Source organism: Electrona antarctica, assembly GCF_951216825.1.
Source record: "Electrona antarctica genome assembly, chromosome: 7".
Lineage (NCBI taxonomy): Eukaryota > Metazoa > Chordata > Actinopteri > Myctophiformes > Myctophidae > Electrona > Electrona antarctica.
The window spans coordinates 4580357-4601742 of NC_136812.1; the positions used below are offsets into that span (position 1 = coordinate 4580357).

Sequence of the window (21386 nt, forward strand, 5' to 3'; positions counted from 1 at the left end):
AATAGCAGATCTACAAGCTCGTAGCGCGGCACTCGGTGTCATCTTTCCTACCCAGAGCGGGGCGGTCCTGTATGTGACAGTAACATCTTTCCTACCCAGAGCGGGGCGGTCCTGTATCTTTCCTACCCAGAGCGGGGCGGTCCTGTATCTTTCCTACCCAGAGCGGGGCGGCCCTGTATCTTTCCTACCCAGAGCGGGGCGGTCCTGTATCTTTCCTACCCAGAGCGGGGCGGCCCTGTATCTTTCCTACCCAGAGCGGGGCGGTCCTGTATCTTTCCTACCCAGAGCGGGGCGGCCCTGTATCTTTCCTACCCAGAGCGGGGCGGTCCTGTATCTTTCCTACCCAGAGCGGGGCGGTCCTGTATCTTTCCTACCCAGAGCGGGGCAGTCCTGTACGCGGGAGTAGCAGCTGACGAAGTGGTCCACGTCGTGCTCCGGGAAGAGGCTGGGCTGGATGAAGCTGAGCAGGGCGTAGACCTCCTGCAGGTTGTTCTGGATGGGGGTCCCGGTCAGAAGAACCCTGAAGCCCACCGTGAACTGTGGAAGTGGACACAATTACACTAGAGTTAACCCATTTTGACCTGAGATCAGATTCTAAAAATGTCTTCTACATCCTGACAGTTTTCTGAAAAAGCCATGTTTCTATGTCAGTCGTTCTTCGATTTTTCTAAAATAGCAGACCTACAAGCTCGTAGCGCGCCACTCGGTGGCGCGCTATGAGCTTGTAGATCTGCTATTTTTCAATAGCTAAAGCATAACATAATGCTAACACCAAAAGGGGTTCCCGCCCAGAATGGGTTAAGTTACATTAATTTCTAGTTTTGATGAAATTTTCATGCAATCACTCTGTGTCTCATTGGTGCGCTGTGGTGGTGCGTGGATGATGGCTAGTAATGTTTTGACCGGTCACCACGACGGAGGCGCGGCTTTCACCCCAATATCTCAGTTGGGGCAAATGCGCTAATTCTGTTAGAGTTCTGTCGGGTTGCAACTCGGACGGGGCTTGAGTCACAGCTCAAGCGAACTTGAGCAACGAGAGCTAACCGCCGAGGCGAACGTTGCGACGGCGCCCCTCCGTCACTGTCAAAACAGTAGCCGTCATCAACGCACAGAATGCATCTACTGAGATCTTGGTAGGTCAGTAGACGACCTCTACCTACTGAGATCTTGGTAGGTCAGTAGACGACCTCTACCTACTGAGATCTTGGTAGGTCAGTAGACGACCTCTACCTACTTAGACTAGACCAATTAATATTCTGATTAAACGTGAAAGTGCATTGATAGCATTCGAATGGGGTGCAGTTCAGAAAGGCTCTGAAATGGTCTCCTAATCTGTTACACATACACCAGAAAGGCTCTGAAATGGTCTCCTAATCTGTTACACATACACTCTGAAATGGTCTCCTAATCTGTTACACATACACCCTCTGAAATGGTCTCCTAATCTGTTACACATACACCCTCTGAAATGGTCTCCTAATCTGTTACACATACACCAGAAAGGCTCTGAAATGGTCTCCTAATCTGTTACACATACACTCTGAAATGGTCTCCTAATCTGTTACACATACACCCTCTGAAATGGTCTCCTAATCTGTTACACATACACCAGAAAGGCTCTGAAATGGTCTCCTAATCTGTTACACATACACTCTGAAATGGTCTCCTAATCTGTTACACATACACCAGAAAGGCTCTGAAATGGTCTCCTAATCTGTTACACATACACCAGAAAGGCGCTGAAATGGTCTCCTAATCTGTTACACATACACCAGAAAGGCGCTGAAATGGTCTCCTAATCTGTTACACATACACCAGAAAGGCTCTGAAATGGTCTCCTAATCTGTTACACATACACCAGAAAGGCTCTGAAATGGTCTCCTAATCTGTTACACATACACCAGAAAGGCTCTGAAATGGTCTCCTAATCTGTTACACATACACACTCTGAAATGGTCTCCTAATCTGTTACACATACATCAGTTCAGAAAGGCTCTGAAATGGTCTCCTAATCTGTTACACATACACACTCTGAAATGGTCTCCTAATCTGTTACACATACACCAGAAAGGCGCTGAAATGGTCTCCTAATCTGTTACACATACACACTCTGAAATGGTCTCCTAATCTGTTACACATACACCGGCACACAACTAAGAATGAATCAGGCTTTAGTCTCAAAGGGCTTTACAGGCCCAAGTTTAACGAAGGAACAAAACCACAGCGTCTTCAGAGCTTTCATCAGGCCTCTGTTCAGTACAGAACAGAGTGACTAGGGTCCATGTGGGCTGGGTAACTGGGTTAGGGTTCATGTGGGCTGGGTAACTGGGTCCAGTACCTCTGTCAGTGTTCTGTGCAACAGTGAGTTCTGGTTCTTCAGTCTGTGTGCCTCGTCCACCACCAGAACCTTCCACTTCCACCTGTTGGGAGATCAGGAGTTCACATTGTTCTAATCTGGACTGACTGGTACAGACCCATGTCTACAGTTCACGCAAGCATTGACCGCCCAAGTAAAGAATAAATAAACTTGACACATGTAGAGTATTAAAAAGTATTGTGCGGGCTGGTTGGATACTGTATGTACATTCATGATGTTTTTCTTGTTCAGTTTGTTGTTTTGTCTGTGGTTCATTGTAAACTAAGACAGAAAATAATGCATTCATTCACTCAGTATACATTTAACTATTCAGACTTGAGCCCAATTTTGGGGTATGATCGTAGTCCTAGACCACCAATTTCTGATGTTTGGTACGGTATTTTGAAAATAAGCTCACTGTACAAGCTCAGATCTTGTAGATCTGCTATTTTTGAAAGCTTTCGCCTATAATGACAAGACCAAAAGATGGATGAAAGTGCTAAACAAAATCAAGACACTGCTGGAGAATTGCTAATACTGAAAGAAGTCAAATAATGACCTATACGGTATCTGGACCAGACTGAACCATGGGTCGGCCTATAGAACCGAGCCCTAGACATTCAGGGTCAGATGAACACTGGTTTAGGACAGCAGAGTCACTGCCCATATTTCGCCGCAGGTTGAAAACCCACCTCTTCAGGAAACACTACCCTTCCTCTCTGCCTGACCTACTTGTTGTTAACTAGTTGTACGAACGCTTGTTTTCTATTGTTGTATTGTTTATTGGATCTTGTTTAGTCGATACACTTAATTGTTTTAGCTCATGCTCATTTGATTTAGCTATTTTGTCTCATCTGTTTAAGGAAATAGGTAGCTGATATATTGCACTTTTACCTTAGCGCTAGGTATACTCTTGGTTGCTTGTTTTTGCAGAAAATGCACTGGTGATTAGTAGTTTTTGTTCCCTACCTATGTTGAATACACTTATTGTAAGTCGCTTTGGATAAAAGCGTCTGCTAAATGACTGTAATGTAATGTAATGTAATGTAATGTTTGTGAACAAGGCAGACTGCTCACCTTCTCAAGAACGAAGCGTCTTTATAACATAACTGAAAAAAAACCAAGAAAGAGAAATTCAGCAACAGTTGATCTTTCCATTCTGGTAAAGAATGACGTAAGACAGGTTGGCTCCCAACCCTTTCTGGATCAGGGCCTACTTGAAACTCAGTGTTCCCAGTCCAACCCATCTCAGATGGGTGGGCCACCGTCCAACCCATCTCAGATGGGTGGGCCACCGTCCAACCCATATCAGATGGGTGGGCCACCGTCCGACCCATCTCAGATGGGTGGGCCACCGTCCAACCCATCTTAGATGGGTGGGCCACCGTCCAACCCATCTCAGATGGGTGGACCACTTAAATCCTCAGTGTTCCCTGTCCAACCCATCTCAGATGGGTGGGCCACCGTCCGACCCATCTCAGATGGGTGGGCCACCGTCCAACCCATCTCAGATGGGTGGGCCACCGTCCGACCCATCTCAGATGGGTGGGCCACCGTCCAACCCATCTCAGATGGGTGGGCCACCGTCCAACCCATCTTAGATGGGTGGGCCACCGTCCAACCCATCTCAGATGGGTGGACCACTTAAATCCTCAGTGTTCCCTGTCCAACCCATCTCAGATGGGTGGGCCACGTGCTTTTTCTGACCATGTTTATTTTAATACAACAAATCAGATGATTGGATCAATGGAATGAACGTAGTATTATACTTTAAGTTCCTACGTATCGGTAGGTATCACAGGCAGGTATCACAATGAAAACTATTTTTTTAAGTTAAAGAATTCTCATGTTTTAGGAATCATGACCATAAAACATTTGATTCTGTTTGGGGAAAAAAATAGATTTGAATATGTAATTATATTATATACTGTATTTAATAAATACCCTTTTTTCCTGTCAAATGTTTTATGTTCATAAATCACCAGGAGCCTGGGTGGTTCCAGGCTTCAAATGATGTATATGGATATTTTATATTTTCTCAAAAAAAATGTATGGTTTTCTATCTGTGGCACCACAAAATGGCTGCCACTGCTACTCTACATCCTCATGCCAGGCGTTCTGCCAGGGGTTTTGTTTAAATGCAAAGCAGTCCTTCCCAACCAGCGGGGCACTGGGAACGGCTGCTTTGCATTTAGACCAAGCCCCTCCCTGGCATGCAGATAAATGGTAAATGGTGCATTTATATAGCGCCTTTATCCAAGGCGCTTTACATAGATTGTTGTTAGATATTGATTACATTCACCCATTCACACACACATTCATACACCGATGGCAGCGGAAACCATGCAAGGCACCAACCAGCACATCAGGAGCAATTAGGGGTTCAGTGTCTTGCTCAAGGACACTTCAACACCAACTCTGCGGGAGCCCGGGTTCGAACTGGCGGTTACCATCCAGCCACTCTACCCCTGAGCCACCGCCGCCCGGATTGCCGGATTTTCGGATAGATGATGCTCACCTCGTAGGTGGTGAGCAGGACATGGAAGCTCAGGTTATGGATGTCCTTCTGGAGTTCAGCCCTCCTGTCTTTGTCTCCGCTGTAGCACAGCACGCTCAGAGACGGAGAGAAGCTGCCGAAGAGATGCACAGCACAGGTTTACCATGCTTATAGCTTAGTTTTTTATTTAGTTTTCGTCAGTGAAAAAAGGTAGTCGACAAAACATTTTTCGGCATAGTTTTAGTTAGTCGACAAAATCAACACTGCTGTTAAGAGTTGAGCACTCAGGTTACGGCAGACTTGATTGTGACTCTGACTAGAGCCTCACTGGTCAAAACATTGGCAATGAGTAGGCATGTAACCAGGGACGAAATGTTCTTATAATCGTCGTGGGGGCGATTATACCCCCCCCCCCCCCCCCCCCCCCGCCCAGGGTCCCGTTTTCGCTGGGTCTTTTATTTACAGTTTGGTAATAAACACAGCGTGATCTGAGGGAGGACCGGCAACCCCCCGCCCCCGCCCCCGCCCCCAGACCGGCCGAGCATGCCCAGGGGCGGGGGAGGTGTTAGGAATGTAGAAAAACTAGAAATTCCCTAAAATCATCAAGGGGGCTCGAGCCCCGCAGCCCCCACGTAGTCGTCGTCACTGCATGTAACGATACACTCAACTCACGATACGATACGTATCACGATATGAGGTTCACGATACGATTTTTCACGATATTTTCAACACAATCATTTTCCAGACAAATTCTTTTTTTTTTTAAATGATTTATCTTCCCCCCAAGCTTTTTTCACAATTTTTATTTAACTACATTGCAAAAGTAGCATTACTTTTCATGTAAAATTACTTAATTTCTGTGCAACAACTGTAAACATGCTTTCATGTTTAAACCTAGCTCGAGTTAACATTTCTTCTTTTCTTTGATGGCATCTTAGGATAGATGTAGACCTATTTGACAGTGCAGAAACATAATTGCCTTCCTTGATGTATTAATGAGCATCAATAACGACCATCACCTGTGTCACAGACACAGGCTCCCCTCTGAGTCTGTCTCATTTCTCTCCAAAAGCACGTGAATATGATGGAATATGATTACAGCTCAGATTTCATATCACACACTAGCCCCCCCTTAAAAAAAATCACACCCGTGTGAACTGAGTGGTGCAAGGTCTTATATAGTCTGATCAGCTATGTCAGTGACGTCACACACTAACCATAGTAACCATGCTCACCTTTGCACGGACACGTAGGTATACAGGTACACAAACATACAGACAAAACTGGTTGTTGGAGTGTTTTGCACCACTCAAAAGAAAAGAAAATCGATATTATTTTTTTATAAATCGATACATATCGTCGGGATATAATATCGATATATATATCGATATACGATATATCGTTACATGCCTAGCAATGAGTGGTCTGACTAGGACTGTCCAACATTGGTATTGGAGTCAGACCCAGTCGATCGGTATCTAGTCCTAACAGACCAATCAAACATTTAGGTAAAAGGTTGGAGTCTGTGAGTACCGTACCGCTCCATCTCCTGTCTCCAGTTCTCCATCACAGAGAGCGGGCTCAGAACCAAGAATGGACCGTCGTCCCGCAGGGCTCCCGTCATGTACACCAGCAGAGAGATGGTCTGTTCGGGGACAGAGACAGGACACATTTAGGAGATAATATAAATACGTTTTCAATGTACTGGGTCCCAGGACCCAGGGGTGGTCTTTTAGATGGGTCACAGGGACATTTTATGAGTCTTACTTCAATGTCGTTAGAGTACAGTACTGAGTACAGTATTGCATCTCATGACCCCCGGGGTGACATGATTGCATACTTTCTCAATCTCAGGAGATCAAGGCAGGAAAGAAGACATTTTGAGGGCTTTTACAACAAACTGTACAAGTAAAGGGTTTCAGATAATCATCATCCTCATCATCATCACACCTGGCAGGTTTTGCCCAAGCCCATCTCGTCTCCCAGAATGCATCCCTCCTGGTTGTCCTGGCAACCAATCAGCCACTGGACCCCGTCCAGCTGATAGGACCTTAACGTGATGCCTGTTAGAAAAACACAGTTCAAACATGTGCTGCAGCAAAGTAACCAAGTTACTCAAGTTTGATTGAAATTGATTGATTGAAAATTGTATTAAGTTTTCAGAAGGAGTTACAGTTCAAGGAAAGTACAAACTCTGCTAAGAGGTTAAAACCACAAAAAGCACCAAGACTTGTTTTATAATATAAGGGTCCTCCATTTTCAATTCATCAGAACATTTAAAGACATACACAAATATACACTTATATGCAAAATATAAATCATATACACGGTTAGAAAAAAGGGAAAACTAAGTTCACTACTAATTACTGAAGTACTGTACTTTCCTTTAATATTTCCATTTGTTGATACTTCTACTCCACTATACCTGATTGATTGATTGATTGAATAATTTATTAACAGATTGGAGAATTACAGTACATTTCAAGTACAACTCAAATCAAAACTGTTAACTGTGGACGTCACGACACCATAAAGCATTACACTTGTTTAAAATAGGGCCCACCATGTTCAATTCATCATGACATTTAGAGTCATTTCAATATAGCCAACAACTGGAAATCATCATAGAGGTAAAAAGGGGGAGAAAACGAGGAGAAAACCTGTACTTTTTAGTTACTTTGCACATCTAGAGTAAGTACTTTTCAGATTAATTGAATATGAAGGACCCCAATGGAAACAAGCCATATTAGTGTATTCTTGGGTTATAATTAAATCCTTTTAGCAGATTGAACTGTACTTTCCTTAACAACTGTTAAGTAGTAAATCAAACTAAAAAGTAATTAAAATCTGCCAACATAAAGGTGATGATGATGAATGCATTACTAATTTACAATACATTATTATTATGAAATGGGGCATAATAATAGTTCTTTCATGTTTGATACCGTCTGCAAGGACAAAATACAAGAGGATGACTTAGTTTCAGTGAGAGTAGGCTATAATTTCTACATAGTGGTATATTCAATGTCACTTTTAGTCACGTACAAAAAAATAATCTTTCACTACTGCGTTCAAACTAGCCTAAGATTCAGACTCTCGTATGTATTTATCGATTCTGACACCTTCTCCAAAAAAATTGAATATCATGGAAAAGGTTTATTTCAATAATTCCATTCAAAAAGTTTAACTTTCGTATATTATAGATTTCTTCACAGGTTGCAATTCTATTTTTTTGTATCCTGTTTTAGTGAGTTTTATGAGCTGGAAGCCAAAATTGTGTAGCCTAAAGATAAACAAACAAATACTGAAATAATTTACGTTGTGTGCACTGAATCTGTAATGAATATGAAAGTTCAACTTTTTGAATGGAATCATGGAAATAAAGTTTAAACCAACTTTCCCATGATATTCTAATTTTTGGAAATCTACGAGTCTAAATCTTAGGCTAAGTTCAAACTACCGTAAGACATTTGTCATATGAATGAAATATTAATAAAACAACAGACTACAAACCTTGTAATCCCCACTGTTCCAAGTCCTTGAGAGAAACATTCTTCTTTTTCCTCTTCGCGGTTGTTGTAACGCTGTTCTGTACACTCACATAGAAACTAGACATGTTTATTGTTTAATAATATTATAAATAAAGTGTGACTGACTGTGGAGGGAGTTTAGAAACATGTACACACAACGCGCCAATGTTTATCAGTCCTACTTCCTGGAACGTGACGTCACACAGCACACTAGTAGAAGATGTCAGATCTACAAGCTCACAACGCGTCGCATGGCAGCGCGCTGTGAGCTTGTAGATCTGACGTTTTAGCCGCGCGCGTTCTGGCTTCACGGTAGTTTTATTCATTGCGTGTATATTTTAATTGTAAACCACGTTTGGTTTAACATTCAATCTCCACAGGATTAATAATAATACCCTTAAAAAAAGAACAAAATATGAGAACAAATCGGTTGAGCACATTACACTTATATACAATAATAGCCTACAAGTTGTATAAATATCTAGATTGTTTTGCTAGATCACCGCTACTATGAAAAACACACTTAAAGTCAAATAAGGTCATACATTTTATTTATATACATTAGCTTATTTAATACAAAATAAAACTCCATTTGCTTCACACAAAAACATATATTTTATCATAAAGCTATATATCAACTTCCCTAAATTAAGCAAGACTAAAACACCATTGATCAAATGTTGACCTCTTGTGGGCTCTTTTGGAGTTGCAGACTGGGTGGCCAAGCAGTAGATCCACTCAATACATTTGATCATTATTGATCCACATAGAGAAAATGCCATTTGACATTGATGGTCATGTAAAAAAATTAAAATTGTTTTGTTTACAGCAAAATCCTGAGTGTTCATTTCATTAAAATACAAAATCAGCCTAGGGTTTCATCCCCTTTGCATCCCTCTTTAGTGACGTGTTGTGAGCTTGCAGATCTGATATTTTTCTGTTTCCCGCAAAATAGTGGATGCTCAAGTGGTTAAGGAAGGAATCAAAGATCAGCAAAAGTGGAACATGTGTTAGTATTAGCTTAGCTCTGGTCCATAGCTCTAATGCCGTTGCATTTAGAGCTATGTTACTGTCGACTTCTGGCGCTCGCGTAAATGCAGACCAGCCTCTCGTCTATAGCGTAAATAAAAATAATGTTTTACCTACTCACCAATACAAATACTTTACAAATAGGCCTACTAGAAGAAAAATACTTTATTACTCCACTGCGCCCTCTTCTGATATTGCCAAGAGAAAACCTCATAGACAAGACTTCATGTGAAAAAAAATCCTTTCTGGCCAAAAAGTGCATTTTATACGTGTGGTGGGGGGTTTAGTGTGTCCACTAAGGAAAGTAGGCTTTCTAATAACACAAGCCTTTGTATTGGTGAGTAGGTAAAACGTTATTTTTATTTACGCTACAGACGAGAGGCTGATCTGCATTTACGCAAGCGCCGGAAGTCGACAGTAACATAGCTCTAAATGCAACAGCATTAGAGCTATGGACCAGAGCTAGTATCAGCTGTGAATCAGAAAGAGGGATTCTGCAACTGTTCTGGGTCTGATAAGTCTAGGTCACGGTGGAGAGGACTTCTTTTTTAATTTCAGGAAGAATCTGACATCTTTGAATGATGAATCGACGAGCAGGGAGAAGAGTCTCGGCATCTCTGGGAGCAAGATGTAGGAGATCTGAAGAGAGGAGGCATGAGAGAGACTGACGTGAGCGTCTTTCAATAGAGACACATTGTCTTGCTGTCCGAGCCAAGGGTTAGTGGCCGTAACACACATCAATATATCCTTATTAAGTTATTGTTATTACTGCTGCATCATGTTCACATGATCCATGTTGAGCCACAATGTGATGTACTACGAACACCACAGGAAGCTGAATCTAATGGACATGAACTTAAGAGACATTTAATCACTAGTTAAAACTTGTACCAATTTTTTGTACACTTCACCGTTACTGTGAATATAGATCAAAATGGGACAGTCACAAGGAGTTAAGGTCTATTCATCATACTCCAGTTTTAGGTGATATAAAGGTGACCACGGAAAACTACAACATGACGTCATGCCGCGGTGGTAAGCCGCCCACCCGAAAACATTTCTCCGTTTTTACTATCCACCGTTTCGGTGGTCACCTTATCACCTAAAACTGGAGCATGACTCGAGAGTTCGGTCCATTTCAGCAGCAGCACAAATATTCACCATATTGTTTTCTCCAAGATGGCTGGGATTCACGTGATACAGTCCGCCACCACTTTGATTTAGCCAAACTGGACAACACACTCATCAACTGTCACATGATATTCTACAGAAGTATTAGGATAATAGGATGGTTGAATTGGTATATACACAGCCCTACAAAGCCAAAGTGCAGTAACTGGTTTTTGGACTCACAGACATATCTGTGCGGATATAAACAATTATAAGGAAAAGTCCTTCTGCACACCTACAAAAGGACAGGTGCGTCGCATAACAGGAACTGATAAGTAGAAAAAAGAATCCCGCACACTGTCTTCACTTGAGATTGGATTTTATTGCAACGTTTCGGTCGTCAGACCTTCATCAGGCATGATGAAGGGATATAAACAACATTACCTCAAGAACATAATTTACAATTAGCGTTAATATCACTTATTTGCCGATATCTCATTTGTCTGACCACTTGAAACACTTTTAAACCCAATATCAGCAAAAATAAATCCCCTATTTACTGCACTTTGTCTTTGTAGGTCTGTGGGCAGTTAAGCCTGCTCAAACTTCAACCTTGCAGCTCACTCGGGTACACCGTGCGAGCCTCAAGGCCTCACTGTTGGCAGAACTTGGCACCTAGAAGGATTTTGTTCTAACCTGGAGTGCTGCGGGTAACCAGAACTTGGCACGCCTGCCTTGTTGTCAAGCGATGTAACTACTTACACCCTTTATACATATCGTGTCTCGTTTTTGCTGTACACCAAATACCTTCATGAAAACGACGGTCAATAAGCCTCAAAGTGTTGCTGAATGTTCCCACAAAATAGGGTTCAAGTAATCAAGGATGTTGAGTTAAGAAAAACACCCACCTGTTATTAAAGACTCCTTCGTGTCCAAATCCAGTGAAACGGTGTCACTTAATTGCACATGAAACAAGCTTCAGAACTGCGTCCCTGGGAAGTCATAGAAATGCACCAGTTAGGGCATGGAATCATAGAGCGTGCTCCACACACACTTTTAGATGTTGTGCATTTATTCCGTAGCTTTGAATAAATAACGAGAACGTTAACAAACCTCATGAATGGGATGTACGACATGCCATACCTGAAATACGGTAAAACAAAACAGGATTTGTTGTGGCAGAAGGTGACTTTGTGTCAAGTAGTTGTAACAGAAATATAAAAAGTTTTTATATATTAATTTTAAAAAACGTGAATACAACCTCTAAAAAGGAAATGAGGCAAAACTGGAACTCACCAGGCAAATGCTAAGCATTGTAGAATAACAAATAACAAAGCCAGACCAAAGTTCTTCCACTGTAAGAGAAAGACATCAGCGATGATGTGATATAAACATATAGATGACTGTCAAAATAATCTTATATCACTATAGTTAAATACCTTGATATTGTGATGATTAGATTTTCTTTAAAATAAAATGTCAGAAATAGACAAAATAGCCAATGTACTCATATCTCTTATGCATAAAAAAGGCTTAAGTGATTAAAACCAGGGGGGGGAAATACTCATATTTCCCAGGTCTAGTCAATACGTCACTCTGTGTTGAATTATCTACATAAAACAGCACCTTTATTTGCATCAAATGTAAGATTACTCACCCAGAACGCTGCACAGAGAGTCAACACAAGACATGTCTAAAGAAATGAAAGAGGACAAAACATGAACAAATAGATTAACACATTTAACTCTGCATTTTCATTTTCAATGTGAAATGACCAAGACGACAAGGAATGCTCAGTCACACCAGAGTGTAGAGTAGGAGGAGAGTAGCGACACGCTTTGATCTCGCCGCAAAGCGGGTGCCTATTGGGCTATAGTTCCAAACATTGCTCCTATGGCTGGAACTATCCCATTGAGATAGAATGAGCACTTCCCTATTCCATTGTTAGAATGGGAGTCAACGCCATAGTGTCGCCACTCTCTTACTAGATTACTCTGAGTCACACAAACATAAAAGGGAATGTCCAGAGGTTAGGCAGATGCTAAAAACTATTATTCTTTAATGATCCATAGTGACTAGATTAAAAGGTGCTGCCAAAAAGGGTGTAAAGGCGGGAGAACAGATACATTTAGTTTTTGTAGAACAAACGTACATAACATACAACATCACACATGAGCACACAGTCACATAACATACAACATCACACATGAGCACAGTCACATAACATACAACATCACACATGAGCACACAGTCACATAACATACAACATCACACATGAGCACACAGTCACATAACATACAACATCACACATGAGCACACAGTCACAGTCACAGTCACAGTCACAGTCACAGCAATGCAACAGCAATGACAACAGAAAGAGACAGACAGCACTACACCCTGAGGTGTGTTCAGCCAATCAGTGAGGCCTGTTGTTGTTTAACCCATTTTGGACTGAGGCAGATTCTAAAACGCCTTCCAAATCCTGACCTAAGTTTTCTGAAAAACTTCAAATATTTATATAGCAGCATCACATTTTTAAAATGTTTGAATATTTGAAGATTGGGAGGCCCTGGTTCTCAAAGGTTAAACAATTACTTTCTAAAAAAGTTGATGTTTAACTGTTGTGGAAATTATACTAACACAATAACACTTAGACTAAAATATAAGGTGAGGAGGACGATGAGGCATTCAGTTCAATTTAATAGAGATCTCTAGAGCACAACCATCGTCCAGCATGTCGGATGACTGAACTCCAGAACAATACATGTGTGTGAATTTTATACAGTCTTACTCAGAGACGGAGGAGTAACTGTTGGTCACATGACCAGACAGGTAGCCTCTACATCAGACAATGGGATAAATCTAATTAGAATGACAAGTGGTCCAAGTGTGGGTGGGTTTGAAGAAACTGCGATGGGTAGACATGACCTTACAAAGACATCGTCTAGGCTGGTGTTGCTAAAACAGCTGGAGACTGGAGCAATCTCACACCAACACTTTGGTCATAACAAAAGCCTATTGATGTGCGTAAATGGTTGGTTAAGTCAAGAGAGGCCTATTACTTACAGTGTAGACCAGGGGTTCTCAACCCGTGGGTCGCGACCCCTCGGGGGGGTCGCCAAAATATTTTAGGGGGTCCCCAAATTATTTTCCAAAAAAAAAGAAAAAAAAAAGATTTGTTTTTAAAATTTTATTTTCACGATTTTTCAAAAATAGCAGACCTACAAGCTCATAGCGCGCCACTCGGTGGCGCGCTATGAGCTTGTAGATCTGCTATTTTTCAATAGCTAAATTATAACAATGCTTAAAACACCAAAAGGGGTTCCCGCCCAAAATGGTTTAAGGTTATTGTAGCAGTCAATTTATATTGGGGGTCGGGAGGGGGCGGGGCGGGGGTCCCGAGACATTGCCAAAGCATTTCCGGGGGTCCCCGGCCAAAAACTTTGAGAACCCCTGGTGTAGACCACACCCAGCTAGACTAGACAATCAAGATATGCAGTAAATACAATTAGTAGTGTGAGTGCAGATTCACACAATTATGTTTGAATGCACAATTTCATATTTCCCATTACATAACACATGTTGACAAATCTTCTCTTATGCTGGTCCGTAGCGATGGTCTTCAGCTGAATTAGTCAATATACAGTAGCATCAAAATCCCTCTAACCACGTTAAACAGTGCAAATCTAATTTGGTCCGCAGCCAAATGCGGGTGCAGTACTTAGTTTAGACAGTTTTTGGTTAAGACTAGTCATTGGTTAGACCAGTCATTAGTCCTACAACTACAACCTATCTCAAACCCTCAACCTAAACCTAACCTCCCACAGGGCAGCACACCTAAACCCATGTCTAACCAATGACTAGTCTAAACTAAGTATGCACCCCCCAAAATACATCATCAACACATCAATTTGGGGGTCTGTCTGTGGCCTGAAAATGTTTGAGAAGCACTGATTGAAGTAAAGTAACACTCACAAGCATGATGGCGGTGGCCAGCGCTCTGGTTTTGTCACACATTCTTTTCAGTTGCTTCAGAGGTCCCATCAGGAACATTGTGCTGTCAGGACAAAGATAACGAAACGCTACTGTCAAAAAAAGAAAACCTTCCCAGAAACAAAAACTCACAACTTTATCAGTGGTTGGTGATCATGTTTACTTCTTTATCAGTGGTTGGTGATCATGTTTACTTCTTTATCAGTGGTTGGTGATCATGTTTACGTCTTTGACAGGAAGGAGTCTTACCTGCACAGCGAGCAGACGTTACCAAACGTGTACATCACTATGAACAGAATGACTCCAATTTTGGGGACGAACAGAAAACATACTCCCTGCAAGGCACAAAATAAACATGTCAAATATTTGGGTCTGTGATTTATTCTTAACATGTGGGTCCCCAAATTATTTTTGAGGACCCCACAGATGATTAGATTAATGTGCAACATTTATTTTCTCAATCAACAGTAAATAAACCGACATACAATATAAGTGTATAGGATGACTGGCCCCAGCACATTTCTAGTTACAATTTAAGGAATTTGAATGAGGTTTTGATACCTATAAATTGAAGTAGGCCCTATCAACCAACTATAATATAAATAAACATCTTAATTGACAAATATTCCCTATAAGAAAGGAGTAAATATTATGAAAATAGCCTTGTAGATTGGCTATTTTATATCACAACATTTACCCCCTCACCCTGACTGCTTGTCAGGGTGAGGGGGTCCCCAGTTCAATGACATGATTATTGTGGGGCAAATTGGGGGGTCATTGGGGACCCCCAGGCCAGGAGTGGTCTTTGAAGGGGTTTCAGAGCGACCCTATAGCTGGTCCATAGCTTTAGCGCTATGGACCAGAGCTAGGGGGACCCCAGCTAAATTATTTATTTAGGAACCAAATGGACATTTTGCAGGGTTTTGATTGATTGATTGATTGATTGAATAATGTATTAACAGTTTGGAGAATTACAGTACATTTCAAGCACAACTCAATACAAAGACTGTTAGTGTTAACTGTGGACGACACCATGAGCATTACACTTGTTTTGTTTACAATAGGGTCCACCCTTAAAATCTCCATGCATCTGACTGTTCATGGCTTTTAATAGAAGGCATTTTGAGAGGAACAACAATGTAAAAGACATTCCTCAAAGCGTGATAAACCAGTGGAACAGCATTGGTAGCTCTTCGCGTTGTCCTGTCACTGTGTGCGTGTATACAGCTGATGGAAACTAAACGATTAGATTTACTGTAAACGAAAAAGAATCAATGAATCACTTTTATAACCTACCAATATTGTGCACACCACCCCGATCACAAAACAACCGATGAATCCCTTCACACGTGTGCCCCAGCCCAAAGTGGACGCTTCTTCGGCAGCCTACAAAAAAACAAGTTGTCACATGTTTTATGTTTTTTTTTTTGTTAAATTATTATTGTCAGAAGTGGATTAATTGATTGAAGTATTTATTGACAGTTTGCAGAATTACAGTATACATTTCAAGCACAACTCAATACAAAAACTGTTAACTGTGAGTGGACGACACCATAAATTACACTTGTTTACAAGAGGGTCCACCGTTTTCAATTCATCATAACATTTAGATGTTTAGCTGTGTGCGTGACATATAAACAAGGTAGATTGTTTGTTTTACCTGTAATATAGTGCGGTCTTGTGCCTGTGGCTTCCCAGTTACCACAGATTTTAACTTGTCCATAGTTGAATAGTTCCAACTGATCCACACAGCGCGTCTCTCTGCTTATAGTTCCACTGTAGCCTGATTTAGGAGCTTCATTCATGCGCTACCTGACCTGTTGCTACGGGTTACTCCTCCTCCAATCAGCGACGACGCTAGCCTGCTGGCCCATGGGACCAGTTAGTAGGTAGATTGTAGAAGGATATATCCCATTGCCCAGAAGTATAGTAGGTAATTATGTACACTGCACACAGTATTAAACTATATTAATGAGTTGATGGGATTATTAAGAGGTAGAATACCATCTAGACTAGCCGCAATTTGCAACTCTAGATTTTTTTATAATGGGATGAATCTAGAGTTGCAATACCCTCCATTGACTCCCCACTCATCATTTTGCGTTTGCGATCTGCTTGTCTTAAACGACGTTAAACTCACCAACATTGCAGCTGTAGTCCAAGCTTGAATTATTCTCTTTCAATCTGCAAAGCTTGTTTTTCATAAAAATCCCCCGTAGACATGTTATGAGCTACTTTCTGTCAAGAAGAAGAAATGTTGGAGTTTGGAAGCGCTCGTTTGTATTAAGGGGTCGCGCTGCTGCCTCCTGCATTATGTGCAAATGCGAAACAGATGCATGCAGGGACGTTCAGTGACTTACGACGAGCGCTTCCAAACACCAGCACTTAGAAAAATAATCACTTGCACAGAATTTCTTGACAGAAAGTAGCTCATAACATGTCTACGGGGGATTTTTATGAAAAACAAGCTTTGCAGATTGAAAGAGAATAATTCAAGCTTGGACTACAGCTGCAATGTTGGTGAGTTTAACGTCGTTTAAGACAAGCAGATCGCAAACGCAAAATGATGAGTGGGGAGTCAATGGAGGGTATTGCAACTCTAGATTCATCCCATTATAAAAAAATCTAGAGTTGCAAATTGCAGCTACATCTAGACGTACTTGGCATCAAAATAATAGATAGGCCTATAATTATGTCTAGATATAATTATGCCATAAATGCATGGTCTGTCAACAGATAATAGGCTACTGTAGGCCTATATGAATTACTCCGTGGGTCGTGGGATCATCATCATACCATCACAATACAATATAGCCTAACATTTAGAATCTCATAGATGTATTTATCGACAAAATATAATAAAAATATAATAAAAATTACTGGTACCACGGCGTGGTACTGCGTTCTACGAGCATGACACCACTGGGTGGGAGTCTTATAATGGTGTAGGCTATACGGTGCTGCGTTACTACTTTCCTATCGGGCCATGGCTCTTTAGTCGACTGGTAACGTATTGTGTGCCTGTGGAATGGGGAACCCGGGTTCGCCTCCCGGCTGAGGCTACAAATGCACACACACGCGCGAGCGCACACTCACAGTATCACATACGCACTGACGCACGCTTAACTTCATCGTGATTTTAAACAGTGACTTCTATTCTATCCATTTTCTCTCATGGTTGGTTGGTTTGACTCTGGAGATCCACGGGACGCCCGGACGCGATAAATGTCATGGCAACCACCTCAACAAACATGATGGCGTGGTGAGGCGTGGTGAGGCGTGGTGAGGCGTGGTGAGGCGTGGTGAGGCGTGGTGAGGCGTGCACGCCTAGTATAGGCACACCACGCACGCAACGAGTCACTGCCACGTCACAGTTTCGCGATATAAAAGGCCGAGCGCCAACAGTCTAAAAATGAGAGAAAATATTGCAGCAGCTCAGCAGCACACGCAGCACGCTAGACATGGCAAACACCACCACACGTGTGAAGAGAAATCCGACGGCCACCAGGGTGACCAGGCGGGCAGCCACCAGGGTGACCAGGCGGGCAGCCACCAGGGTGACCAGGCGGGCAGCCACCAGGGTGACCAGGCGGGCAGCCACCAGGGTGACCAGGCGGTCAGCTGCCAAGGTGGAGACTTTAAACAAAACGCCTGCGGTCTCCGAGGCTACGGTGAAGTTAGACGACCTAACGAGCCTCCACCGGCTGCCCGAACCGGCCACTAGTGCTGACCCCCCTCCAGAGAGAGGGAACAGGTCCGTTCCCCAACCTCCCAGACAGGCCGTACACCTCCCCGTCACCTCCCACAGTACTGGGTCCCCTGCACCACATGTTCCCCATCATCGACCCAGTCCGCCCACCAAGGAGGGCCACGACAACAACAACGACCCCAACGTCAGACCTCCGTACTCCTGCGCCTCCCTCATCTGCATGGCCATACGGGCCAGCCAGCAGCCCCAGGTGACCCTGTCGTACATCTACGACTTCATCACGGACACCTTCCCGTACTACGGGCGGCTCGCGTCGGAGCCCCGCTGGAGGAACTCCGTCCGCCACGACCTGTCCACCAACAAGGCCTTCGTGAACGTGAGCAGGGAGAAGGGCAGGCGCGGGAAGGGAGGCTTCTGGCAGATCAACCCCGACCACGACAGCGACCCCAACGTCAGACCTCCGTACTCCTGGGCCGCCCTCATCTGCATGGCCATGCGAGCCAGCCGGCAGCCCAACAAGGTGACCCTGTCGTACATCTACCGCTTCATCACGGGCACGTTTCCGTACTACGGGCGGCTGGCGTCGGAGCCCAGCTGGCAAAACTCCATCCGTTCCAACCTGTCGACGAAAAAGGGCTTCGTGAAGGTGAGCAAGGAGAAGAAGGACAGGCGCGGCGGGAAGGGCGGCTACTGGCGGATCGACCCGGAGTACGCGCACGTGTTTGCCGACGCCGACGGCGTCTACAAGGGCCGGAGGATGTCGCCTGCGCCGAGCTACCCGGCACATCACCTCAAAACCGAGCACAACTACAGCGCCGTCGCAGTTCAAGGCCAGGGAAACTCCGCCGCCACGCTTCAGGACCACGACTACACGACGCTGCAAGGCCGCGACACCGCTGCCAGTGTTGGGACGAGCGGCGACACCACGACAACGCTCAAACGCAAGCACACTGCCGAGAGCAGCGCCGGAGGCCACGACAGCAAGGTCCCACGACGTAGAAAACAACGCCAAAAAGATTCTGTATGAGCGAATGAGGTTCATGAACCGGTCGGGAGCGGATGATATCGTTACGTCATGTTGTAGTATTGTTTTGTAGTCAGCAATCTTCCGGAACTTCCTTTTCCCTCAAACCGATTTTTCTCAATAAAAGCTATACAGGTTATTCTTCCGGTTTGAGGGAAAAGGAAGTTCCGTCTGAATGTTCCTGCCTGATGACTACAAAACAATACTACAACATGACGTAACGATATCATCCTGATGACTACAAAACAATACTACAACATGACAATGATATCATCCTGATGACTACAAAACAATACTACAACATGACGTAACGATATCATCCTGATGACTACAAAACAATACTACAACATGACATAATGATATCATCCTGATGACTACAAAACAATACTACAACATGACGTAACGATATCATCCTGATGACTACAAAACAATACTACAACATGACAATGATATCATCCTGATGACTACAAAACAATACTACAACATGACGTAACGATATCATCCTGATGACTACAAAACAATACTACAACATGACAATGATATCATCCGCTCCCGACCGGATCATACGGCACTTTTGGAACAGAGACCAGGCTTTCCTCCGAGGTGGAAAGCCTGGTGAGGCGAGGCTAACGTGGATGTACTACTGAGTGCAAAGTACCAACGACCAGACCAGATGTATGGAGAACCAGGATGACTGGAAGCGACGATGGACAGACGACCTAGAGAGATACTGAAAACTGCCAATTTGTCAGCTATTTGAAAGAATGTGCAAATTAGCAATATAACAACCACAATTCAAACATGCAATATAACAAGCAATTAACCTCGATCTGTCCTCATCATGGCATCAGGCGCAAACAAATCAGTCAGCTCCATATATGGGCACAAAAGGGGGCATGCCCATATTAGGGCATGCCTTTTGTGGGACATCAGCGACCTCTATATAAGGACTGACTGATACAGGGATCCCTGTATCAAACAGTGTCATAATCGTCACTTCAGACACAAACAAATCATTGTGTGTCTGTGTCTGCACTGTGTGTGTGTGTGTGTGTGTGTGTGTGTGTGTGTGTGTATCCATACATTTGGATACAGGTAGAAGTCCGGTCGTCATGGTTACTACGGCGAGTGAGTCAGATACTCTGTAGGCGCTGTTGTCCAGAACCGCAGATTGGGTTGTCAAGAGCTGCAGATCCGACCGCTATGCCCATATATGGATATTATGTGCATATAATAGGACCTATCGACTTCAAACTCCACAGGTTTTTGAATCTTCAATACATTAAATAGCATGACCATGTGCCGCAGTATTTGCCATCATCCACCTCGTGTTTGATGTCAGTGGAATGGGACGTTTTGAAGCCAGATTGGAATTTGTACATTCGTTTTTGTATTGGCAAGATATACTTTTCAACCGGTTCATAGACTATTTGTTCCATCACTTCTGAGATGGAGCTAAGAATAGTAATATGGCGGTCGGTAGTTGCCTTTCTTGTGCCGGTGGTTAATCTTGAAGGACCTGTCCCTGTTTGATGGAGAGGTTTATTATGTGGGTGATGATTGTACCAACGGAGACAGCTGAGTCTGAGGCAGCTGAGACAATATTTTAGAGTAGTTTGTTGGTGTTATAAAGTTCTTAGAAATGTGCAGATACCTTTTATTATGTTGGTTTGTTTACTGTTGAATGAAAAAACAGCTTAACCCATTCTGGGCGGGAACCCCTTTTGGTGTTAGCATTATGTTATGCTTTAGCTATTGAAAAATAGCAGATCTACAAGCTCATAGCGTGGCACCGAGTGCCACGCTATGAGCTTGTAGGTCTGCTATTTTTGAAAAATCGAAGAACGACTGACATAGAAACATAGCTTTTTCAGAAAACATTTTCAAACAGCCATTTTTAGAATCTGATCTCAGGTCAAAACAGCTTAAAGAGCTGGTCCACCTCCTCCCGAGTCCCCACTGTATTATTTCAAAAGATTAAAAAAAAAGAAGAAAAAAAATACTTTTTTGTCAAATATCTTTATTTATTTCAACATTTTTCTAAAAGGTTTAAATAAAATATTTTCCATAAATACAAATACATCCAAATAAATCATCGCTATGGGGTAGGGTACACACAAAGCGGTGCATAGGTCCCC

General features: G+C 42.9%; 2 protein-coding genes across 2 annotated transcripts in view; both read right to left on the reverse strand.

The window, feature by feature from the left end:
• chd1l (chromodomain helicase DNA binding protein 1-like) overlaps positions 1–8526 on the reverse strand; it is a 45440-nt gene extending 36914 nt beyond the window's left edge. Inside the window, exons 1-7 of the mRNA XM_079506080.1 lie at positions 8367–8526; positions 6804–6916; positions 6392–6498; positions 4875–4986; positions 3434–3465; positions 2339–2420; positions 375–537 (exon numbers count right to left, since the gene is read on the reverse strand). Coding sequence (XP_079362206.1) covers positions 375–537; positions 2339–2420; positions 3434–3465; positions 4875–4986; positions 6392–6498; positions 6804–6916; positions 8367–8469 — 712 coding nt within the window. The 5' untranslated portion in view covers positions 8470–8526. The remainder of the gene's footprint in view (positions 1–374; positions 538–2338; positions 2421–3433; positions 3466–4874; positions 4987–6391; positions 6499–6803; positions 6917–8366) is intronic.
• A 222-nt stretch (positions 8527–8748) lies between these two features.
• On the reverse strand, positions 8749–16315 carry sft2d2a (SFT2 domain containing 2a). Its single transcript, XM_079505007.1, has 9 exons — positions 16176–16315; positions 15812–15901; positions 14765–14850; positions 14498–14579; positions 12180–12215; positions 11819–11877; positions 11636–11665; positions 11431–11514; positions 8749–10051 (listed from the first exon to the last, which is right to left on the reverse strand). Exons 1-8 carry the CDS (start codon positions 16236–16238, stop codon positions 11475–11477), a joined length of 486 nt encoding a protein of 161 aa, XP_079361133.1. The 5' UTR covers positions 16239–16315; the 3' UTR covers positions 8749–10051; positions 11431–11474.
• Positions 16316–21386: the final 5071 nt, after the last annotated feature.

What these genes read in the sequence shown, in the direction of transcription:
- sft2d2a (XM_079505007.1), bottom strand. Translation starts at nt 16,238, where the DNA reads ATGGACAAGTTAAAATCTGTGGTAACTGGGAAGCCACAGGCACAAGAC. An exon ending in AACGTCTGCTCGCTGTGCAG is followed by an intron (nt 14,580 to 14,764) that starts GTAAGACTCCTT and finishes TTGTCCTGACAG; the next exon opens with CACAATGTTCCTGATGGGAC. An exon ending in TGGCCACCGCCATCATGCTT is followed by an intron (nt 12,216 to 14,497) that starts GTGAGTGTTACT and finishes TCATTTCTTTAG; the next exon opens with ACATGTCTTGTGTTGACTCT.